This window comes from Xenopus tropicalis, chromosome 5 (genome assembly GCF_000004195.4).
Source record: "Xenopus tropicalis strain Nigerian chromosome 5, UCB_Xtro_10.0, whole genome shotgun sequence".
In the NCBI taxonomy this organism is placed as follows: domain Eukaryota; kingdom Metazoa; phylum Chordata; class Amphibia; order Anura; family Pipidae; genus Xenopus; species Xenopus tropicalis.
Window position 1 is genome coordinate 79,498,508 of NC_030681.2, and position 26,333 is coordinate 79,524,840.

At 37.5% G+C, this 26,333-nt stretch overlaps 2 protein-coding genes across 5 annotated transcripts in view; one reads left to right on the forward strand and one right to left on the reverse strand.

Moving 5' to 3' along the window:
- atg5 (autophagy related 5) overlaps window positions 1–26,333 on the forward strand; it is a 199,050-nt gene that overhangs the window by 115,147 nt on the left and 57,570 nt on the right. The window lies entirely within an intron of this gene.
- On the reverse strand, window positions 8,904–25,916 carry prdm1 (PR domain 1). Of its 3 annotated transcripts, none has more exons than XM_002937157.5 (7): window positions 25,773–25,916; window positions 20,426–20,674; window positions 16,850–16,969; window positions 13,987–14,236; window positions 11,759–12,855; window positions 11,520–11,648; window positions 8,904–11,233 (listed from the first exon to the last, which is right to left on the reverse strand). In XM_002937157.5, exons 2-7 carry the CDS (start codon window positions 20,606–20,608, stop codon window positions 10,658–10,660), a joined length of 2,355 nt encoding a protein of 784 aa, XP_002937203.1. In that variant the 5' UTR covers window positions 20,609–20,674; window positions 25,773–25,916; the 3' UTR covers window positions 8,904–10,657. The 3 variants fall into 3 exon arrangements, with proteins under 3 accessions (XP_002937203.1, XP_004914605.1, XP_012819003.1); XM_004914548.4 differs by lacking the exon at window positions 25,773–25,916 and adding an exon at window positions 21,856–22,415; XM_012963549.3 differs by lacking the exon at window positions 25,773–25,916 and adding an exon at window positions 20,941–21,830.

Sequence of the window (26,333 nt, forward strand, 5' to 3'; positions counted from 1 at the left end):
AAACTTGGCAGAGCTTGAATGGTTTTGTTCAGAACACCAGTCCCCTATTGACAGACATAACAAAATGTGAAAATAACCTCAAGGGAATGCACTATAGTTACAGTATACTGTGTAGATTATGTACATTTGAAACTCTAAGAGACATATGACATTCTCTTGAGGTCATTTAAGTTATAATTATGGCAGTTATTAACTATGCAATCATACATCCCATAAACATACCTAATCCTTCTTGTCTTGAGCTATGTAATTAAATTAATAGAGACTGTACATAGCAGAGGCTTAATATAGCAAACGAAAGAAATTAGGCTCTTGCTTTATGGGTGAAAGTTGGGTTTATGAAAGTGCAGCCTAGTTTTTATTTCCACAGCTTCACTTGAATTTATTGAACATTGGGCCACATTCAGTTTGATGAGAACAACTTATCTTATGATTTATCTTGTGAATTCTCAGAATTCATGCGTCATTGCGAGCCCAGTGTGGGAGTTGAATTGGACATAAATGTGCTGTGTCTGACTCTTGCGCACCTTGTCTGTGCACTGATCAAAATGGATCCACCTGTGCATGCGCTTCACTGTTAATTGGACGCCAAATATATTCGCTCACAGCGCAGGTGCACTGTGTCTATTGACATAGGGTGCTCATGGAACCCTGGAGCTACTGCCTAGTCAGGAGGTGATGGGGGTTTGCATAGGGCTGTATGTCAATATGTACGGAAGCTCTCAATTCAGAGCAGAAGGCAGAAAGGACTGATCACCACTGAGAGCAACTATATTGAATTACGCTGAAAGTACTTACTGCAGGAAAAAACACAAATTGCCCACTGCAGACATAAATGAGCCCTATGATCTTATCATCAAATTAAATCTGAGCCTTAGAAAGTTTGAATACTGCATATTTTGATTTGTGGTAGTGGACTGTTATCATGGTTTATGGTGGCCACAAATCGCCACGTGTGTCGCCACCTTAAGGGCTATGATAGTGTTGGGGTGACTGCACTAACAATAATCATTTAATTAATTTATGTGTGACTGTCCGTAGGTTTCCTTTTCTGCCTTTCTCTTCTCCCTGCAAAATTGTTCTTTAGAACCAGAAAGTTGCAAAAAAAAAAATTTCAAAAAAACAAACCAAATATATAAATATTTAAAAAAAAAAAAAAAAAACTTTGAAAAAAGTATTTGCAGCGCAAACCCAAATCACTGAATGGGGGGGGGGGGTATAGAATAGATTTTTTTTTAGTATAAACACTCTTCACATTGGGATGCTGTGCATTATGATGTTTATATTATACTGGAGATCACTACGTTTAGGAATTAGCTGAAAGGACAGAGATAAGGAAGCACTTTTTCCTGCAGAAGCACTCCACTGGCCCCCAGTCCCTTACCCATTAAAGGAACAGTAACACCAAAAAATGAAAAATCGCCGAAAAAGACTCGCAAGGCTTTTTCAGCGATTTCCCGAAATCGACCCGCCGTGTCTGCCATCCCGCCGGCGACTTACATGTTCGCCGGTGGGATGGCAGGGGGAAGGCAACTCGGGGAGATTAGTCGCCCGCGAGCAGGGAGTTTTGCCGCGGGCGACTAATCTCCCCGTGTACCAGAGCCCTAACACTACTATAATTTATATAATAAGCTGCTGTGTAGCCCCAGGGGCAGCCATTCAGGCTGGAAAAAAGGAGAAAAGGCACAGGTTACATAGCAGATAACAGATAAGTTCTGTAGAATACAATAGTGTTTTATCTGTTATCTGCTATGTGCCTGTGCCTTTGAATGGCTGCCTCCATGGCTACATAGCAGCTTATTTATATAAACTATAGTAGTAGTAAACACACAACTTTTACCAGTGCAGGGCAGCAGCACATTATATTTTAGTTACTTTTATACACTTTCTTTTTTTGTTGTTACTGTTCCTTTAAGTCAGCCTGCAGTCCTTTTCTAGAAGGCTACAAGGGACTCTAGTGACCACACAAGCTGGGTTCTCTGAAAGCACATAGCTCTTTACTATGGACAGCAGGTCCAGACTAGAATTCAAAATAGGCCCTGGCACATATGGTTCATAGAGGCCCCACAGGCCCAATAATTAGTGACTGTCTATAGCATATTACCATAGCCTCTGTCATTTGCCGGAATCTACAGATTGCCAGCCCGGCCTGGTCTACAGGCACACTATAGGCTCTGATGTGCATTGTATGCGCTTTAGCAGAAATTAGGGTAGATCAGAGCATATGTAGCTGTAACTGAATGTAATGGGGCAGATCTGGTAAAAAACTCAAATTTCCCTGCTATTTAAAATTAAGTGAAATTTTGCACACCCTGCCTCTGGCAGCAGTACTAGCCGGTGAGTCACCCTATAATAGTTTTTCTAGAACTTCTAGAATTTCTGTCAAAAAAACTTGGTAGGAGGAATGTACCTTACTTAATGGAAGCTTGTCTCTATAGGTTTAATGTAATTGTTTTTTTCTACTGTTTTTTTGAAAACCACAGGCAAAGTGGTATTTCCTTGCTAAGTTTTACAATGAACTTTTTTGAATGAAGAGACATACCTAGACATTCTTCAATGAAGAGACTTAGTAGAGCATTGTTTTCTATTGCTGGCTGGTTAATCTAGCAGAAGGACTCATAACCTTTTTAGCTATAACTTTCTCAGGGCAGAGTGTAGTCACCCACCTTTATTTTTTAGATTCATTACTTTGTCAGTGTATATGGAAACAATCTAATCTAGATATGAAGAATCTTGTTAAAATAAAAATACATTTATTTGTAGCTGATCTTTTCACCTCCCTACAAAATCTTCTCTGTGTTCTAAAGTGAATAACCGCAGTGTATAACCAAGCCTTAGGGCTCTGGCACACGGGGGAGATTAGTCGCCCGCGATTAACTCCCTGTTCGCGGGCGACTAATCTCCCCGAGTTGCCTACCCCTGCCATCCCACCGGCGAACATGTAAGTCGCCGGCGGGATGGCAGACGCGGCGGGGCGATTTCGGGAAATCGCCGAAAAAGCCTCGCAAGTCTTTTTCGGCGATTTGCGCGAAATCGCGCCGCCGCGTCTGCCATCCCGCCGGCGACTTACATGTTCGCCGGTGGGATGGCAGGGGGAAGGCAACTCGGGGAGATTAGTCGCCCGCGAGCAGGGAGTTTTGCCGCGGGCGACTAATCTCCCCGTGTACCAGAGCCCTTAAGCATGGTACCTATTTGCAGCTCAATTGAACTGGCAGATTATTGGCCTGTGTGGCTACACAAACAGTTAGAAAAATAGGCTTGTACAGGCCTTCATCCACTCACTCAGCATTTAGCCAAATAAATGTTTGTGGCATTATGTTAGGATTTTCACAATTTCAAGTCTAAATATTGTTATATCAGTGTAAATAGATTTGTGGTTTTCCAAGAGGTATAAAATATAGTTGGCGCTTAACATATTTTTAACTTTTTTCTCTTTATTTTATGGGGTTTTTTTGCACTGTCTTAAGCCCCAATTCCATTCCTTATGTATTTTAGTACAATGAAATAATGAAGTAATTGTTTGGGCTCTATTATCAAGAATGCTCTGAATGTGGAGCTTTCCGGATAAGGGATCTTTCCATAATTTGGATCTCCATACTTTAATGTTTAATTTAAACATTAAATAAACCCAATAGGATTGTTTTGCCTTCAATAAGGGTTAATTATATAATAGTTGGGATTAAGTACACATACTGTTTTATTACTACAGAGATAAAGGAAATCATTTTTAAAATGTGAAATATTTGATTAAAATGGAGTCTATGGGAGATGACCTTCCCGTAATTCAGAGCCATCTGCATAACAGGTTTCCAGATAAAATATCCATACCTGTATTAAAGTGAAAATATAGAATATGTGAGCTTAACAATTTTTTTTTCCTGGTGACATTAATGTAACACAGCAAGTGCCCCTTTGTTACTCCATTACATTACTTTTATTTACACTGAAAAATTTGGTGGTTTCAGTCAAAGTGACTAAAGAATGTTTCTGGTATTTTTTTTCTTTTTAAATAGTGAGATTAAATTTGGATGCTTTTGAAAAAATGATCACCAAAAATGACTGCAAAACCAGGGTGTTCCTTTTCTTTTTTTTTTAGTTGAAATTCTCTAGAGTTATGGGAGATTAAACACAGGCTTAACGCTCAGTGCTACATCATAATAAAGGTAGTCTAGGGCTTCATGGCTAGACATAGTATTATTAATGTTGACTTATGAAGTGATTACAAAGGTAAACTTTGTAAGCATGAAGTGAAATGTTATGCAATCTCAATCCATGCAAATATCACCTTGCTAAGTAGGGAAAGTGTGACTAAAAAGCGGATGTCCTACTCATGCTAAGGCTGTTTGAATATATCACAGTCTATAGAGAATGTAAAGCATGGATCTTTTTTGTTACAAAAGCAGAACTTCATTGGAGACCCATAGAAGGAGGATCAGTATACACATTGTTTTGGTTAAGGTAGTTATCCCACACACAATCTGTTAAAACCCGTGGCACTCAGGCAATTGCTGCTTCCTCAGCCAACCATGGATGCTGCTTTTCAGTAAGGCTAATGTCAAACAAGGAGGTTTGCATCCACTTATTTTTCAAGAGAAGTTGTGGCGACAATGCCTAGAATGCCCTCCCCCCAGAAAAGTATATGAGAAAAGATTTGTTTAAGACTTTCATGACTTAAAAACTGAAACCAATATATTTTCTGTATGCTAGGAGTAATTGTCATTCCTTATTAGTGTGCCTAACCCATGTAGCAGTGCAGAACAAAAGGTCAATAAAAGAAAACCAAGAAAGATTTAAAAAAAAAATAAAGTTCAAGTGCAACAATCTCACATGACCTTCAGTGTAGGATTTTGCTAGGTAAACACATAATTCAGTCCTAGTTTCCGAGGTAAACCCTTGAAATCACAGAACAAAAGATTGGTAGGATCAAAACTTATATCCCAGATGCTTAAGATATTACCTAACTTGTAGAAATCCTGTCAGTCTTTCTGTATCTTTGTACAATTGATGGCTGGCAGACACTGCTGAAAAGAATTTGCTATATCACGGGAAGCTACCAAACTAAGGGGGCACAGGCTCCTTGTGCTATAGTGAGTAGGAAAACAACACCTATAAACAACTTCATAAAAACAACCAGAAGCCTCTGGTGACCTCAGTGTTAAGGATAAAGACAATGTTTCTTTTCCAATTCTGTCCTCACCAAAACATACCCAGGTAATACTGGTTTACAGCCACCCAACCTAAGGATTTCCCAGGAGTCACCTGGCATTCCCTAATAATTAATAATATGCTACATAGCTTAGTGCACTATCCTCCACTTCAGTAAATGCCAATCCTGTATTATAAGATACTATCATATATATCCCAACATATACTATCATACTGTAAATGTATTTTATTTTTCTATAGCTTTCTTTATCGGAAAATTAATAATAACGCCCCTTATTAGACCTTAGGGTAAGGTTACCAGATCATATGAAAGACTGGGGACACCCAGCAACCCAGTTGCAGTTGCCCCTGATAGCTCTAATTTGGTAATTTTACCTTTGACCTAAAGCACACCAAAGGGTATAAGCAATATACAACAAAATATGTTTGTGAAATGTACTGAAATCTTATGAATTATGAATTCAACTTACAGATAATTGTAGATCATAAAATCCCATTTCTGCCTACTATAGTAGTGAGTGAAACCACATATATATCTTATTATTTTTAATAATATGAAGAAAAGGAAACAAACCAATGGTAATATGTAAAAGGGTTATGTTATACAGACCATTACATTTCAGAGATGTTATCACTTTCAACAAGAGAGGAAGATATTTTGCACCAAGAACTCTTGTTTTAAAGATGTAATTAATTAGCCATGTTGCTAAAAGTTTTAATTTTTACCATTTGTTTATCTGGAAACAATGAGCTATTTCCTCTCTTTGGAGTTAGGTTTAATATGTTTTGGGTTAAAACAGCTGGTAGCTTCTTGAAGCCTGGGTGGACTGCGAGCACATGTAAAATGTGTTTTAATGCACTTGATTTCTTCTTTGCAAGAAACATTTTGTAGGGTTCAGTGAAGTCCCTAGGATATAGCTTTTCAGCAATAAGTACTACACTTTGCCAAGTAACAGCCTATGATTTATGATGTGAACTTTTATTCCAAGTCTTTTTATGAAGTTTTTACTGCAATTGTTTTAAATATTGGAAAGGAACACGGGCCATTTGGCACGTCTGTGACAAAAAAAGCCCTGGTTTACTTAACTCCATACTTGTATGCTGGCAATGTTTCAAACTGTAGACAGATGTTAAAATTCATCTAAAAAGGACCTGGAAGGAGTTTCAATGCTCATAGCGAGACAAAAGAAACTGCAGGTAGGTGTGCATCAAAGAGAGAGTATAAGGTTAAAGGAACAGTAACACCAAAAAATAAAAATGTTTTTAAGTAATCATAATACAATGCACTGTTGCCCTGCACTGGTAAAATTTGCACATTTGCTTTAGAAACACTACTATAGTTTATATAAAAAGCTGCTGTGTAGCCACGGGGGCAGCCATTCAAGCTGGAAAAAGGAGAAAAGGCACAGGTTACATAGCAGATAACAGATAAAACACCATTGCATTGTACAGAACTTATCTGTTATTTGCTATGTAACCTGTGCCTTTTCTCTTTTAAATGGCTGCCCCCATGGCTACACAGCAGCTTCATTTACTAAACTATAGTAATGTTTCTAAAGCAAATACACCAGTTGCACCAGTGCAGGGCAACAGTACATTATACTGTAGTTCCTTTTATACACTTTGATTTTTTGGTGTTACTGTTCCTTTAAACAGATCTACTGGTCTAAAAAGGCTTACTGCAAATAGTGATTGGGACAGTATAAATGCTTGTGGGATGTCCTAAATTGGTGTTCACTGCAAAGATGAGTGAGTTGTTTAATGGTCTGTAGCAAATAAAGACTACTATATTGTTGCATGCGACTGTAAGTATAAACATATAAATTGTTACAGTTATGCAGATGCTGGGCACTGTTAACTCCATGTATGCATTATACACATAAACTCACACTCTTGTATGCCAAAAGATCTCTAGGTGGGGAGACACATGGGCAACAGATGGGCTATTGTTGTCTTCCAGACTCTGTAGGCATTATTTTAAAAAGAACCTCAAAAGCTTGTGCAGCGTTGCTTCCCAGATGTTATTAAAATATAGATAATATAGACACATATCATAGGCATTGTATTCCCAAGCACATTTTTATTAATATGACCTATGAAAAAGAAAATATTTTGAGGAAGGATGCAAATGATACCTATATGCACCTATATATGAAGGGTCTCCCAGGTGTCACCCAATAGGTGTATGTATTATGCAAAGAAAAAAGTTCAAAACACAAAAAAACAGATAAGTCACAAATTTTTCTAATACTTTCATTCATAATTTGTCTTTGTATCATCTCTGATTTTATTCTAAGAATGGAATGTTTGTTGAAAGTTTCAGCTTATTGAAGAGTTATTGAAAAATAGGTGTATAGATTTTCCCCAGTTCTGGCCAACTTTTCTATATGACTTCTATATACAGGTAGCAGTGCTGCAGTAGTCACTGGTTTAAAACAACTTGGTAAAAGTTTTACTTTATTAATCCGATAAAACGCTGATACCCCCCACCCCCCCTTGAACTGAAGGTTTGTTTGAAATGCCTCATCCATGGAACAAAGAATTTGGTAATTTAATTATCTTCATTTGGAGTGCTGCTATTTTTGTAGCACATTTGCAAAAACCTCCAGGTCCTTTTTTTCCATAAAATACAATTCCTTTGATTAATATCTGTCTCAGTGCATCCAACAATTAATTAAAAACAGATTAAAAGACAAACAAAAAAATGATTGTCTTAATGCTTCCCTGCAGGGTGACCAATGTATAGCCAGTCATGTACTCTCACCCCACCAGCTTTCATCTGAAATATGAAAAGCTAGCAGCTGCATAACATCTTTTCTACATCAAATATATTTGGGTCTATAAAGGAGAAGAGCATCAAAATGCCAAGGGGAAGATTGAGAACCCTTGTCTGTATCCAGTTTGTGAAACCACTTAGCATCAACGCTCCACCATATTTGCCTTTCTAATTTGATTATCCTGTGTTCCCAGCTCTCTTATCTAAGAAAATACCCGCACATACTTAAATAAAAAATAAATAAATATATATATCTCCAGAAATGCCATTTAAAGTGGCAGTTCAACGTGAGCTCTATGAAAAGTGTTTGTGTTGAGCATAACTTTTGCCTGTTGTTTAAAAAAATTTATGGATTCATTATTTCTTGAGCTAAATATGACAAACGGGGATTAAAGCTACTCTGTATTTGTTCCCCGTGAGGCAGATGCTTAGATACCAGCACACAGATAATCCCCTTTTGTAACTAACGACTGAAACAGTCACAACAGAAGGGCAAGGAACGGGAGGGTTGTTTACTTGGAATCTAACCATATACCTCGCAAGAACCAAACATGGAGTAGCCTCAATTTCCCTGTTTGCCCTGTTTAACTCAAGAAATAACAAAATCCATAAATTTTGTTAATTAATGCAATAGGCAAAAAATATTCTCAGCGCAAGCCCTATTCATTAAGCTCATTTTAAACAATAAGGTATCTGCCCCTTATAATGTAGTAAGTTGCGAAGAGTTTTAATGAAAGCTCAATATTTCAGCTCTTCCAAATATTAACCCATAAGTAAATGGATTGCACACAAACACACACTTAAACACCCATGCGCATATGGACTCTGATTTAGATCTCTGCTGCCTATCCACTCTAACTTATCAGTACTTCAATTTGTTGCCCCACTGTGATCAGGAATAACCTTTTCCTTAGCCATTTCTAAATGATGGCTGACGCTAAGAAATAATAAAAGACAGATGTATAAAGAAATGCACATTTAGATTTAATTTACATTTTTGACAATTTGCACATAAATAACATTGTAAACCAATATGTAAACATAATTTTTTGTTGTTCTAGCAAAGTAAAAAGCCTGTTAAACTTTGGTCAGAATTTTCTTCTTAAGAAGTTAAAAAAAAAAGGAGAAACCACTGTTTGCTACATTCACATGTAATAAAATTCTAGTGAAACAAGAAGTCTTAAAAAGTTGATACATTAAAGTCTTTGACGTGAATACAGAAAAGCACTACTGGCAACAAGTAAGGGGAGCAAGTGTCCAGTCACATTAGTGATACTTTGGTATATATTACATTAATACTTTAGATCTTGCTACATAAAGTCAGACCATGGCCTGCACGTGGACTACATGGATCTTTTAAAGCTGTAATGTTTGTACCTTTCCTGGTTATCTCGGCATGGGTTTAGAGGAAGGCATCAGAATGAAATTCTTGCTAGACAATATAATGCCATAAAGCATCATTTTCTTAGGTTTTATATCGTTTAAATCCTGTTCACCACGATCTGTGACTAACAGAATATCTTTGGAGTGAAAAAACAAAGCAAAGTAGTAGTATAAAGCGTATGCAGTTTTCAACCTGCGCATATTTGGTTTTTCTCTGAAATCACAAAACTGTAGTTGAACCAACTTATTTCCTGCGCCACTGGACACAAGCATTGAGGTAAATTGTCGAATGCCCTTTTCATATTCATTTAAGTTAAACACAACAAATAAATGTACAAAACACAAAATACTGAAGGAAATGACTCAGCGAGAGAGACAGAGAAAAAAAGAAAGGAGAAATACAGAGAAGGGGAGGGGAGATTAGTATGCCAGTAACATACAAATTACCCGTGTCTTCAACTGGAATATTATCCATATCTGGGGCTGGAGGTGGTTCTCATGGGATTGGACTACATGCCCAAGCTCAAAACTCCCTCCTTACAGAATTTGTAAGGGTTCTTACTTATTTATTAAATTATGTTTGCATATACATAAATCCCATTCCCTTTTCTTCAGACTTGTGCCATGCTCCACACATATAGTCCTGTCCATGTTGGGCTACTTGTGTGGCGCTGAACATTTAACAAGTGCAATGTTGTGCACTGGGGGTACCAAATTCCAGTTATTAATGACCAATACATTAAAAAAATGTTCAATAAATAAAACCATTGGTGGAGGAGGGGGTTTAAAAGGCAAAACCTTCAATAAAAGGATCCAACAAGTCTCATGTGCAGCTTTGGCAACAAAAATTGTTCATTTGGTATGCAGATCCGATAAATACTTCTCAAATCTTAGGTTTTCTGTTGTTTCTTTTGTAACTTATAATGTTTAGAAAATATCTACATAAATGGCCACATGAAACATATATACATAAATATATATATATATATTCAAATTACAATGATTTTTTCCCTCATTGTAAACATTTGATAATTATTGCTTTTAGTATGATAAATTGCATAATAAATTATGAAGTACTTTCACTGACAAATAATTATAGATACATGATTGTCTTTCAGTGATAAAATTAATAAGTGAGTAGGCAATACACAAATTTCCCTGCCTCTTTCCATGCCCTGAGAGTAGTTATCTCGGAGATCCTTCTTTTTCAGTTAGGCCTCTTGAGAGAGTTTTACCTTCCCAGGCCAACAGAATGACATATCGATATAAATATATACAAATAATTGCTACGAGTATCCTGACCCCATAAATAACACTTAATTCTTCTGTCTGTTAAGAGTCCATTTGATCGATAGATTCTTGTTTGACCTTCACAGGTAACAGAGGTAGTGGAGAGCTAAGAGGCAACTTTGTTACTACTGCATCAGATCGGTCATAAAAGTTGCAACCAGACGTGAGAAGTCCATTATTGCCCACATTCCTTGAGACAGACATTTTCATACTTGCACCATCTATCTCTCTCCTGAGAAGAGTCATTATTTCTTTCTCCACAGCAGGAGACATGTCCATATCTTCCATATCATCTAACCGGTCTGCACTGTCACTGATGTCAAACTTTTCAATTTCTTCATTCATTCGGTTCAGGTCTTCCCGAGACACCCCCAACCTTGGAGATACAGGGCAATTGCCTTTCATATGGAAGTTGAGGCTACAGAGATGGATGTAGCTCTTGTGGCAATGAATGCATTTGTGTGGCCTTTCTCTTGTGTGAAGACGTTTGTGCAGTTTGAGATGAACAAATTGAGTAAACTTTGCAGGGCACAGCTTGCACTGGTAGGGCTTCTCTCCAGAGTGCAGTCGTAAGTGGGTCTTAAGATTGCTTGTGCTGCTGAACCGCTTATGACAAACCTAGAGAGAGAGAGGAGAAGAATACATATGTCAGTAAACATGTATCTCCAAAATATCTTTATATTTTAGCAGCTTTTGAAAATGGGGCCATTCATTTCCCTTAATGTGCTTAGTTATACTAGCTATTATACCCCTCCAAAATGACTGCATTTGTTAATTGTTATCTCCATTTAACAAAGTATGGTGCATTAATTAAACAATAATGGATAATGGCATATCTTAGGTACTATAAAAGAGTCAGAAGTGTTTAAAACAATTTCAGTTTTTTTGTATGTTGCTTACTCACCTGACATTCGTGAGGTTTCTCCCCTGTGTGTACCAAAAAGTGCTTCTGTAAATGCGCCAGCTGAGTGAATCCTTTGTTGCAAGTCTGACATTTAAATGGTCGCTCCCCACTGTGTACCCGAAGATGCACCTAAAGAGGGAAATACAATCAATTGAATATGTTGTTCCCAGATCATCAGTATTCTAGCTTTGTAGATGGAAAATGAGAAGTACAACATAGCACAGCAAGCAGATGCTTACCTTGAGGTTTGAGAGTTGTCCAAATGTTTTTGAGCAAACATTACACTCATATTTGATCTTTCCATTTTGTTTTTTCAGTGGGTATGGGAGAGTCTTATAACCAGTCATATTCCTTTTGCTCTTAATGAGATTGATGGCTTCCTCACTGCTTGTGGACATCACTGCTGAGGTAGGTTTAGGTTGCATTATGTGCTCCAAGGATGCAGCTGTGCCAGCAGTTGGTGATCCACTTGTGGGACTGCTCTGCTTGTCTTTCATGCTTGCAGCAGCACCTGTGATGGAGAAGGCACTATTGGGTGCAGGAATAAGGAAGTCTCGTGGCAGCTCAGGTTGCAGCAATCTACGTCCTCCCTCGTGTGGTAAGGAACCAGGGAGGGCAGCATGGGTTAGCAAATGGTGAGGGAGGCTTCCTCCCGCTAGCATACTGCTGTAAACTGGGTACATTCTTGAGAAGGGGTTGAAATTATTAATAGCATTAATATTGTTCAATGAATTTAGTCCATTGCAGCCAATGCCATATGGTGGTAATAAATATTTAGAATACGTTGAATTGTAGGAGGATACAAATGGAGGCAGGTGACTTGTTGGGGGTGCATAAGTTGGAAATGACCCCAAACCTTCAGTATTATATGGTCTGTTGATGAATGGGTAGAATTCTTTGTGATCTTGCAGTGGATGATGAGGTGAAACTGCTGATCCAGGGCTACTGTGAGGACTTGAACTTTTAAAACTTTGGTCAGGACTACTTCTTGATGAAGGACTTGGTGTTGTGGATGGCTGAATTGGTGAATGCATCAGATAATTTTGTCTATCCATGTTATAGCCTACAGATGCCTTTAAATAGTCTTCATGAATGTGAGAGGGGAATGGGTAAACTACCCTAGGGAAGAAAGTCCTTTCAGGGCTACAGTTTTTATGCACATCCACTTTTTCTTTTTCTGGGGTGATTGCAGACATAGAGCTCAGTAGATTGTCCTTGTGTTTCAAGTGGCTTGTTGTATCCCTTAGGATTTCTTTCACGCTGTGCTCCTTTTTTGGAGTGTTTTTCTGCTGAGTCAATTCTTTCCTTTTCTCCTCTCTAATGGTCAGGCTTTGTTCTGAAATGTAAAAAGACAAATAACGTTAATTAAGGGTAATAATTCTCATATGCTTGGTATGATGACCAGGATTTAAAACAATGCATTGTTAAGTTTTAGTGAATTGTCAGGCTTTGTACTCCAGATAAATGGTTATTTGTTTCCCTAGCACAGGGGACTGAGGGAGTGGAAAGTTTTTGGCACTTAAATGCCATACTTTTTGTACCATAGACCTCAAGCAATTTCTGAGTTTCTAAAGGAACTGACTGGGTAGTATTTAGGGTTACTAGAGTGACACCACAACTTATCAGGTGTAATTTCTTCAAATAAAAAGTAAAAGAGCAAACATGCAGGAGGAAGAAGTCAGAAACATTTCACTTCTATTTGAATAAATTTGCTGGTTGGTTCCTTTAAATGAAACACTTTTTATCATTTGACTATGCAGCAGTATATTCTAGTAAAAGTTAACATTTTAATTCACTTAGATTAGTAGCTAGGTGTAAATGTTTCACAGATAAAAAGATATTACTAACGGTTAAGTAGCCTGACTAAGTGCATTATCTACTTGCACTTCTGTACTGAAAGAATTAGCACCCTCAAAATGTTCCGCTTCAAATAAGCCACATAGGTGAAAGTTATGTTTAAAAAAAAAAATGAACCCAACAACCAAGAAACTGACAGTAAACGCGAGATGGAGAGATACGTCTGATGCATCAATAGATGCAATCAGGTTTTACCCTAAGAGAGGAAGTTGAGTTGAAATTCTGAAGAAGTTGCCTCAGTTGGTTTGCTTAAAAAAAAAGACACAGATCTTGGGTTTATGTGGTGTCTGCTAACGTGTGAACAATTTTAACTCTCTGTTAAGAATAAATAAAATGTTCCTATTTATTGGGGCCTTTAAAGTGCTTAACTGGGTGTTCTTTTGGTGCCCTTAAAATTTGCTAACATGTTTTAAAGGATGACTTCTAATAGAATGATCTGAACTTCTTTTCACTGAGCAGTAGCAACACACCTATCCAGATTCACTAGATGGTATTTAAATGCAAAATGTCCCTTATTAAAAAGGTAGATACACCCTTTTAATTCTAGGTTTTATTATTAGATCACATAGGCAGTGCTAGCATTCCAATCATTCTTTCTTAGTCTACTTACGGAGATTCACTACAAGTTCTCCAGAAGTAGGATAGTGAAGTCTGTCAGCAAAGTCCCGGCAATACCACACCAGAAGTTCCTGGTTGGCTGGTATAGGCTTAATGGTGTAAAAATAGATGTTCATGCCATTCTGGCAGGCGGCAAGGTTTTGCTCTTGAAGAGAGTGTGCTGGGTTGACATAGCGCATCCAGTTGCTCTTATCTTCATTGTAACCATCGATGAAGTGCTGAAATTCACCATTTGAATAGATCTGGGATGAAAACAAAGAAAGATTCAATTTAGAGGATGACAAATGAATGAAAAAAACAGCATGAAAGTGGACATTATTATTAATTTCATATAAAGGGATTGCTTGCCATGTGGGCACAAAAATAGACTTACAGGAAAGGGTGGAGATGTGGCTGTCAGTTATAGGTTGGTTTAAAATAATATGACTTTGTATACCTTGTATGACCCACATACACACACACTGATTTCAAATTTGCAAGGTGCCATGTAACAAATATTGTAGAATTTCTGGAATGCACTCTAATGTAAATAGTTATTAGAGTATTTCGGAGTAAAAGCTTACTTGCCGAAGTACCTTTTTGCACAATAACAGCACTATAAGAGAAAAGTTTTCTCTTACAAATTCTCGTCATACCTAATTCTCCTTTTTACCGGTACTCTCTTCCACTAGACTGTAGCAACACTTACATAAATACTTGGAATGCAGCCCTTTTGTCTGAACACTGGGTGTAGCAAAGGTGAACTTCACCTGCCATAACAATAAGCAAAGCTGGGACAAGGCCAACAGTGTCATTCATTCCTACCCAACACAGTCACTTTTCCTCTCAGAAAACAAGCAGAGTCTTGTGTTACTACTTTGTGTTAGAAATGAACAAAAAAAAAATCCCCAACTAATAGCCAGGTTAAAAATAAAGAAAACAATGGAGAGAGTGAAGATAGCATATAATTAGTCAGAGTGAAAATGCCACAAGACAAAACGATTCTTGGTTCTTTTAGCACATTGTTATGCGTATGAAAGTGAGACTATAGGGAAGGACAGGCCTGGCGCACATGAAAGCGGCTGATTGTGTTCTGGTCAATGAACCGCTATGTATTCGGCAGACTACCCTGCACACGTAGAAAGTCATGTTCAATGGCAATGCAGCTTTTAGTTCTATACTAATGTTAAATTACCTCTAATACTTGCCTAAACTGAATTACAAGAGATCAGCTCTTTTCTGCAGTTTTTTTTTTTTTCAAATAAATATTACTTGTGAATAAAATGTCAGAAGAATGCTGTAAAATATATTCAAATTACTTTTTCTTTTTTTAAGGAAAAAGGATTTTTTTTGAGCTGCAGTCTATTGCAAAATGCAAGCCAGATATAGATGAGAAATGCTACAGAAAAATGAAGAATCACTTTCTTTTTAAAGCAATTTCCTGTAAATGAAAAGGGGGAAATACATGTGGCTGCGCTGCAGTGCTGTGCATGAATTACTGTGGCGTATGAATTGTGAGAAAATGGAACAGGGCTGTGTGAACTGGAGAGGATTAGTGGTCTTTCCTGGTTCACCCAGGTTTGTAGACTTCAAGGAACACAGCTTTCTCATACTGCTGTGGTGTTGCACAACAATCCCTTTTGGAAACTATGGTGGTCAGTTCACGGACTTAATGTAGTCAGAATAAAATATGTTTTCATTTTAACTGAAACCCGGTGTAAAGGATCGTGCAGTTTTTAAAAAACAAAAGTTTTAAAATACACTTTTTATGCTTTCATAGGGAAATCCATTTTCTGCGGACAGGAAATGGCACCTGCACCCACAACTGCACTGGTGTGTCAGGAAATTGTTGCTCCAATACACTGCCTATTACATATTTAAACAACAATTGTCTGGACCGGCTCATGGATCAAATGCATCTAACATTTACTACGCTGCTGCTTGGAATGTCTGTGGTTGATTTAACAATGAGATGAGAAGATTCCGCTCAGGCAAAGTAAACAGATGCATTAAACTACATAGATATATCAAATTTGAATTGTGACAGAAAATAACAGAGCCATTATAAACCTGGCACACAGCTTTAATAAACTCTGTGTTAAACATTAAATGGCATTATAAACAAGGGAGAAAATAATGTGATTACATTATCCCTTTTAGTTTTACCAGAAAATAAGGTTTGTACCATTTGGCTTGAGCACGAAATAGGCAGTAATGTGAGGTCACATGTTTACAAAGAAAGAAACTACTACCCCAACTCATGATGTTTCCATGTTCTACGAAGCAGAGAGAATGTGCTGACTCACAGCTCAGTTACAAGAAATAATGTCACTTAAGGGGTTTACTCAACCCCGCACATCCTCTCTCTTTCTCTCTCAATACATGAGATGCTGTTAAGTTTGCATTTTTTTAGATGTTCCCATCGCAGCCAGCAATGCCAGGATGTGAATTGCATCATATGGGAAATGATTTGCCACTGTTTCCTTTATAGGCATACACAGACCAACTTGAAGGTGTCTTACAAGGAAATGGATGCCAGTAATGCTACAGCTATCTAATAATAAAATGAACTAGATCATAGATGGGTGAAAGAATATACTGGCCTTACAATACCTAATTAAAATTCATGCCACCAAAGCTGGAAGCAGGGGTGTTGTTAACACTTAACCTGGCCAAGGCTGTTATAGGAAGTGGACACTTATTTATAATCTTTGCAAGATAACCAGAAAAAAAATGATCTATAAAAAATACTATCTATAAAATATACTGTATTTCTCAAGCCTTGAGCTGGGCAACAACTTTTTTTTTCCATTTCATGTATAACCATTTACTGATTTGATTGCTTTTAGCAAAGATTATCTCTCTTTTAAACTCACCCGCCAAAAATATTTTCGGTTCGCATTCTTTGGAACAGTGTCATTTGTGTAGATTTCCCCTACAAGTGGTCCGAACCGTGTTCCTTTTGGTATGTACTCTTTGCTTACTACTCCAATCACCTTACAAGAAAAGGAAAATGTATGATTAGAGATTGATATAAACTAGTGATAAGGCAATGGAAGCTCAGTGAAAACATGAAAGATACAACAAACACTTCGGCAAAGTTGTATTAAAACATAAAAAGAAACTGAGGGACACTATTTATTATTATCCAGATCCAATATTTATTAAATTCCAGATATTTCTATATTAAAATTAGATATCTATACAATCTAACATAAAAAGTAAGTTTTCTGTGGCCTATAGGAGTAACTAGTAATAATATTAGCAGTGACTGTCCTAAGCCTGTATAAAAGCATGCTGTCTATATATTCTGTAAATGAACTCCTTGGAGGGTCATTATATCCTTTTACAGGAAAGGGTGCATTACTCCATATATATGTTTGAAACAGAACTGAATAATATGATGATCTTTACAGAATATTTAAAAAAAACTGAAGCTGCCCTCTGCTTAGCTGCTAAGACACTAGCAGCACATTGCTAAAAAATATAATAAATATTTGACAGATGTAGCAATTGTTTAGCACAAACTACAATGGTGTGTTAGAAATGAATAATAGTGATGTCCACTTAACATTTATAAGGCTTGGAAAACATAGCTGACCATACAACTTGTTCTGAAAAAATTATACTCAAAATATGTTCTGAAGCTACTTTAGCACTTAATGTTTTAGCAGCTCTCTGTAGTAATTACAACAGCACAACCATATAAATTATTTTCCAGGTCATCTTTGGAGGCCATGCAATTTCTCTGGTGTGATATTTGAAGCCCAGAGAGGTCAGATTAAATTGAATCATGAGCACCTGATGTCTGTGACTTGCAAAAACATAATGCTGGCGCTCTATAAAGATTCTAATTATGGATTGTAATAAATGCCAAGTGTGTGTATCATAGGTATTTAAATGAATTCACAAATCTGCATGATCCATGATCACACATTTCACACAGGTTTTCAGCCCTTGTTAAACCAGTAGCACTCTCTGGATTGATCTCCATAGCCCATTCATAAGTAGGGGAGGATGACATCGCCAACAGAGGGCAATATAGACAAAGGTTTAGATGCTCTGAACAAATGCTCAGACAATGCTCAGATTCATGTATTTCTAGAGAGGCTCTCATTTAAAGGACTGATTTGCAACAGTGTAAAGTTGGGTTAAATATGCTGTAATTCTTCTACAGTTGCCCAGAGATGATTTTATAAAAGTAACAAGTTACTCTAATAGAATGCTACTTTAAGGAAAATGCCAAGGGAATATGAGGTGAAATAGCGATTGTCAGATTAAACTTCGTTGCGGGGGGGCAGGCAAAGTGTTCTGATAGATGCAGATACTGCAAAATGTTCAGCCTTCACCCAGCACTTTAAAGTTCATGACCAGTTGTGTTTCAAACTTCCCCACAACTCTTTCATGTAAGATATTTTCCATATCAGTGCAGTCATTAGCATATCTCATTGGTGAGAATTTCTTGAAAACCCCCTTACTTGAAAGAGTCAAGTGAAAAACATCTGGTGCTGAAGTTTCAGTGACACAGCATGTCAAACATCACTGGGCTACATAGATCCGCTTGCAATTCTAAGCAAAGAGCTACCTATCCCTTAAGAGTATAAGGTGCCCTGGTTTCCTTAGCAGGAAATTAATTTTGGTTTTAAGTGGAAACAACAGACTCAGAGATAAGATTTAGAAACCCGCTCTATTTAACAAGCATGGTGTTTACTTTTGATTGATTAACAGATTAGCTAAAAAGCAATACTTTTTGAATAGATTAGGTAAAAAATGGGCCAAGACCTGTTGGAAGGCAGTGGAAATGCAGACTGCCCAAACTAATGCTCTTTTTTACTCATGAGTATTTAGAAATCCATTAAAATACTGCTAATCTAACTGGAATGAAACTGCCACTGGAACTGACCAGAGATCCCAATGATTCATTGCTGGGGCAAGGCCTTTTCTATAAACACTTCCAGAGAGGAGGCAGAGGGCTTTTAGCATGTTCTCGTCCCCCCCCCCCCACTCCTTTCAGAATTTATCCAGTTTCTTTACAAGCGGCACTGACCTCTGTATCAATTAGAAAAAATCAATCTTTGTCATTATGTTGGCTGTTGGAGTGCTACCTGACAACCGGTGGCATCACAGACAAAAAACAGTAACTCATCTTTCACTTACAAACCAAGAAGTATCTAGAGTAGGGTAATAAGGAAGGTTTAAAGCACCCACTGAAAAACAAGTCTAAGCAGACCCTCAAGCCCACAGCACTGCGGCACCTTAAATTATACAAAACCAATATAAGCAGTGCTTACAAGCTGGGGAAATGTAAAACACTGTTTAATACTATATAAAATTGCAGCTGCTCAGTTTGAAAATCTGCTTATTTCTAATAAATTAGTGTTACAGGGCATAAACGTCTGGACTAAATGATGGTCCATAAATAAGCCTAGTCTCTGTACAGCTAGAAGTAGAGACTTTACAAATGACCTAAATATACAGTTGTTATCTCTTAACCATTGTCCACTGAGGGCAAAGCATTTTCTCTGCAGGTTTAACAACATATCTGACAGAAGAGTAATGCTTTCCATTATGTTTTATGCTCTAGGTTATTTAGGATAAAAAAATACCTCAGTAATAGGCATTTGACACTGGAATAAACCAATTCTTTGATAAACAACAGAAAATCATATAACCTCCATAATAATTAAGATGAAGCTATGTAAAAAGACATTGTCTTGTTGCAAATATAGGTCAGAGCAAATTAATATTATGAATAGAAATTAAAAGATGGTCCTTAAATAGTTTTGTATTGGGAATTCACTTTGTGTATTAAGAAAATAGGTGATTTTCTTAAAGCTATATATACGAGCAAAACATAGAACCATGTATTTCTACAGTTTAGCACAATATGTTGACTTTATTATGTGACTTAGTTAGCAAAAGCCTAGATTTGTGGAATTACAGCAAAAAGTGTAAAGCTGGTGTCCCAGTTGGAGTGGAATGCACTAGCACACCTATTATTGCCTTATAAAAATGTAAACAGACCCCTGTTCATCTGAGCACACTTCACAGCCCTTATAAAACAAAAAATCTGAAGAATGCACCTACTCTTAGATTCAGAAAAGGATTGTTCTCAGGGCAAAACAAAGCAGCTCTTTGGTCAGGGGAATTACTCTAAAGTGATACCAATGCCATAATTCACTACTATTCAATTTTAAATTAGGGGAGAGTTATCTAGATTCTGAAAAGGAAAAAAAAAAGAATACTAATATTTCTGAATGCCGAAGTGGTGATCGTTCTATGCTGTCTGGTGGAATAACCTCTGGGAACATTATCTCTAATAATGTTTACTATCAAGAACTGCCTTAATTGTCCAGCTATACGCATATTAAAAGACATTTGCACATCTTTAGGAGATGGCTTAATCTTAACAGTGACTTAACAAGTGACAAAACAAAGCTTTGAGCTCTTACCTCTTTGCATCCTGATGCATATTTGAAAAGCAGATTCCTGGGCAAAGATGCTTGTGCCTGAGCTACATTACTGCCCTCTGAGCTGCTGTCCGAGGAGTGATCCTTCACAATATATGTGCACTTTTCTTCAAATTCAGTCTCTGACCACAACGTCATATCAATTCCTTCCATATCCATTTTCATTGTTTAGTATGTTTCCTCCTGTCAGGGAGTATCAGAACCTGTAATTGCTGTTTGCTGTGTGGCAGCCTGGAAAAGGAGAGACAGGAGGAATAAAAATACAAAGTCCATCAGATGATGTGGTTTTCTCTGAGACAGTGTGAGTAATATTTCAGTCTGTGGTACCTTGGTACTTAATGCATAGCTGATACAGAAGAGTAATATCCAAGGGAGGAAAAAAAAGGTAAAAAAAAGAAGAAAAAAAAACATAAAAACTAACAAAATGCAGTTTTTCTGTGCATTTCATAGCATCTTTCTTCCTAGCTGCTACACACAGGGGCCACCTTGTCACCTACCTGTGATACCTTAAGAAAACTGTTGCATGATTTCTTGTATCTTCTATTCTCTATCTAAGAATGCTACAAGTTGTGGCAGCAAGATCACTGTGTGTCTTTTGGGATCAGTGCCTTGGAAAGTGTCACAAACAAGGAAAGGAAGAGGAAGAAGCCGTTGTCTACGTCTGAATGAAGCTAAAAATGGAAATTGCATGCTACAAGGAGCGGAACTCAGCCTGTCTCTTCCGAATGGGGAAGCCTGAACTTTCCCACCAGCTTCCAGCTCGCAAACAACTTTCAAAACAACCTAAGTCCTCTGACGTCTTCTTTTTCATCCTGCCGAGGGTATTAAAAAAAAAAAATCCCTACATCCTGCCAGGATCCCTCCTAGATAACTAGAAAGGGGTCTCGCTTAACTCCTTCACATTCAACAAGTACATGCAGCACTGGCAGAGTACTAGAGCAGGCAGATCCACAGCTACTCAGTACGTCTCAGTTCAGCAAAAACCTTTTCTATTACTATGGATAAAATAACCACATGTCATTACACACTAATCCTTATGCCATAAGGTATTATTTAAATCAAATAAACTGATTTGTCTATACATGCCTCTACCAAATCCAACAATACAATTAAAATATCATGTTCTGATTAATAATCATCTCTATTAAATATTCAGGGTTTCTAGATAAAAAGGTGTTACATTGAGTTTTCCATTTGCCTACACAGTATATGGGCTCTGCACTCTAAGTAACATAAAAAAAAACATTAAACAATCATGAATGATAAAGAAAAAAAGATCAGAAACCAAAACCACCACAAGAGAAGCTTGAAGTTTAAAGCAGATACACTGAAAACAGGACAAAATTACTCGGCTGACACCACAAAAGAAAAAAAAGAAAAAGAAAAGAAGTCACAAGGAGAAAAATTCTTACCAGGCAATTTCCACACAATTTTCACTATAAAAATCCAACATTGGAGGTGCTTCCCTTATAAATACACACAGTGCATTGTCTTGCCAGTGGTTGTAGTATTATAGTACACAGAGGAGCTGACTCCACACCTTGGACTGACTCTCCTCCTGCTTGCTTTCTCTCATACTGCCAGACAGGTGCTCTGTGCTCTGCTTTTTGCCTCACAGATAGACTGCCTGGAGGACTCTGGGTTACGCCACAACTGAAGTCTATGTGAAACCAAACAGACTGACTGGTTCCTTTCTCTTCCTATTATTAGCTCTTGTGATTTACTTACGCTGCTGTCACAGTGAGGGTGGGGCTACCTGGGATTCTGGCTAGTGCCGGCTCATCACAGCCTTCTAACACTTGACAAATTTCAAGGTATTCAAATACCTTGCAACTTTCATTGGTTGGAAAGCTTAAACCAAGATTAAAAATTATGAAATAAAAGAGGAAGTATATACCTCCCCCTTGTTAGCTGGGTTTGTGAACTTTTCATGAAAAGAAATACAGAATTATTTAATGCATGGCTACACTAAATGTTCAATTAAAGCACAAAGGGGACACGTAGCTATAACTTATTTTAAAACAATGCATATTTTATATTAATACATGAAAATTTTATGTGCTAAGCCAACGCAGATGCTGTTATTTTTGCCATACAAAGAATTTCATATACACTAAGTTCCTTGGCTACACAGAAAGAGCTAATTTGTATCCCTCCAGCTGTTTCTGAACTACAGCTTTCAATCTAAGCATTATAGGGCATGCTGGGAGCTGTAGTTTAGAGTCACAGAAACCTATAGTGTGTATGTTTGTGTTAGCAGGGTCACAATAGGAGGTATATCCCTATGCCCTAAAATGAGCCTTTTTCTTCTCATGAGGACTGGTAGGGGTAGAGCATCTAAAAGGGTGAGCTTTTTAAGCCTGCAGAGGGTTGTGAAAGGAGGCAATAAATTGTCCAAATTCATCAACAAAGAGCACAAAGTCTACCGGAAATTGTGCAAACAGCTGCGTTAAGCCAAAAGTAAGCCAGTTTAAAAAATGTTTTACGAAGTCCCTGGCAATTGCAGGCTTGCTGTGAAACAATGCAATTCATAGCAGGGTGAGCAAGAGTTAAAGTAGCGCTGCTGACTCACAGCAACCCAGTGCATAGAAACAATGCAGTTGTACTGAAGGTGGCTCTAGCTACACAGAAAAGAAAAACAAGACACTTTGAGATGCAGATGCCTCCCAAGCTTTTCATTCACTATTAGCAGTTCATAACACAGAGATGGGGGGAAAAAAGAAGTGAGACGGAAGACTCAAAACAAACTTAAAGCAAAGGGACAACTTTTCTTATGGTAAATAGCATTTATACAGAAAAGTTTGCAAATGCAAGCCTTCTCAGGGCTGTTTGAAACTGCATCTAATGAATGTAGAAGCAGGGCAGGGAACCGAAATTCTGAATATTGGATGCCTTTAACCGTCTGGCAGACAAAATGCACACAAGCAACAACAGTGCTGGCATACATTTTAATAATGTACAGTCATTTCTATTAATTTGTGTTAAACAGCATTAGGTTTTAAATTTTGAGTAATATTAAAGAAAAAGGGCAAAGCCTGGACTTGAAAAAATAAAAATACGATTGGGTGACCCTGTTTGCAAAAGCTTACAACCCATATTTATTATTATTGGTTATATAACTGTGGTTTTCTGTTCATAGAGCTTTACTAGAGTCTTCCAATAGATTTATTTCTTAAGGTTTAAGACAAAGAAGCAAAAGGTTCACTTCTAAACACCAATGGACATCAAATGTTCAATATTTCCATCTAGTATTTATTTATAAATTAGTAGTAGAAAATTAAAGTACCTACATAAATTATAACTAGGTTATTTGATTTGAATTATATATATTCATAGTGTATAATTGAATTAAAATGTAAAAGAAAGATGTGCAGACCATCCATGAGATGGTCTAGTTGGAGAATTTATTTTTCATTTAATAGCCAATTCCTATCTCTGCAGCATTTAACATGCAATAGTGAGAAAAGCTTTTAAAAATAAAGGTATAAAATGGCATTTTAAAAGAGTTTGTCCTTGGCTATCTCTTATTCTATCAAACTATCTATTGTTTCTTGATGGATCTGAATGAGAGAAGGTGGAGTAAGAAGGTTAATGTTCAATAGGTAGCTCTCAATCCCCTCAAGGAATACAGTTGCTGACAGAAGTGCAACTCCCTGGCCCTCTTCAAACTTCCTCTATAAATGCAGCAACTCAAAAGAGATAAGGAAAAAAAAGGACACTGAGGAGTAGTGACAACAAGCAACCAGTCTTCAAGAAAGACATTGTTCTTAGACAGATAATCCTACAATGGAGAGTCCATTAAAAGGTATTAGGAGGTTGGCAGCCGTCGTGATCTGGAAAAAGGACCCTGTCCTGACAATAGACAATTAAAGCTGATAAATCTGCGCTACTTCTTGCTATTCTAATTCCTCATAATTGTATGCTGCTTGCCCTGCCGCCTGCCGCACGGGGATGATGCGTGTTTGGTATAATCCCCTCACAAGTACCTGACCTACTTCCTGACATGGTCTTTTCAGGGCCAGACTTCTTGCCCATCTGGATCTTTCCCTGAAGCTTCTCTGACTCTAGTCACACCCTCCCTTCTGTGCCCACCACAGTATCTAGGCCTGGAGCAGACAAGGGCAACCCCTCACAAGACACATCCAGATCAATATTCCCCAGCACCAGACAATACACTAATCTGCAATAACAGCTAATCATGCTCAATTTGGCTCACCAGTGATTAAACTGTACTTTTCATTAAGCTCAGAGAACAAGGCAGACACACAGTGACACCATCTGAGACATAGTCGGAAAAAAAAGGAAAACTGGTAGAGGGATTTTGTGCAATGACTTAATTATTTCCGAATTCTGCCAAGAAGCAGCTACAAATAATTCCCCCATCCTCAAAATAATCCAGACAATGAAAACATTGCTACTTGAGCAAAAGTAAACTTTCCTATGCATGTATTCTAAAAAGTGATCTAACATCAGGAGTGTTTTTAGCAGCTCTTGTTAATAATTTAAATAATACTTGCTTACCAAGACTTTCTGTTTTTCCACACAAAATACATGCGCAACAGATTTAATATTAATACAGTCAGACCAAGAAAATATTAAATGTGTGGCTATTGCCTCTTATTAATATCACTGATCTGCAATGTGAGGAGGGCTCTTGTTGGTGGAGTTAAGCACTGTATACCTCTTACTGTATGTGCCATCCATCTTCAGCACAGTGGATGTCAGACTGTTAACAGTATAACTCAGATAACTCACTTTTTTGTGATAAAGCAGGAGCAGGCAGCACCCAGCAGGAGCTTTACTGATAAAACTGTGTCAAACTGAAACCATGTGTCAAATTAGAAGGGGCAATGTTGAAATATGAAGCTCAGGAAGTTGATTTATCTGGTACAGTACATTAACTAGTATAAATAACAAGGGTGGAAAGTAAACACTTTTACTGAGCAGTATCTTCATTCAGCCAAGGAAAAACAATGGGAGTCCTTGCACCCAGCGTTGTAAAAAGCAGGAACACGGCAGGTTTCGGACTTATTACTCTCAGCTTTTAATCCCATCACAATGCAATGTTTGTTTATACAAAAATGTTAAGGTTGGTTGCTTAAATCGATCACTGCATAAGCATAGATATAAATACTTAGAAATGTCCCTCCGTTTTTTTTTTATAAGGAAATTAAGAGTAACATTAGTCTATAGAAAAACAACTTAAAACAATCAACAGTAAAATTCATGGACAGTTACAAACAGCAATAAAATAAATTCCTAAATTATTAATAGTATTAATAGTACTAGTAATAGCAAAAGTAGAATATTAAAATACAATTTTTTTTACCTTGATGTACTTCCATAAAGCAGGTATCCAGTCAACACTAAAAGCATTCCATAGTATTAGTCCATGTGCACAATCTGAGCTTGTGTCTGCTCTGATTCACCTACTGCTGCTTACACACACTCCAAATGGCTCTTTAAATCTAGACTTCTCCCTAGGCTGCACCAAGGATTTTAAAGTTTCCCCTTACTACAACCCTTCTCCCTCCCCTTGCCTCAGCTCCACCCCATTTAGTAATTAGGCTTAACAAGAGCAATTAACAAAACAAACTCTTTTTGGCAAGCCTGCCTGATAATTCCGATTGCCAAATTGTTTTAAGATGTGTAAGACAGTTTGCTTAGGCTGAGTGAAATCAGACAAAAAGGGAGCCGTACAATAGAAATCCTGCTTAATATGAATGAGTTTTATAAGCCACATGGCTTGTTTGTGTTGGAGAGAGCAGGTCAATTGTCTACACAGGGGGAAAAAATCAACAAATAATTTCAGTTACTTAGAGCTGGAGCACTCTTTAAATTGTGGAATAGAAATCTGATAGCCATAGCTAAACTTTCAACCTAATCCATT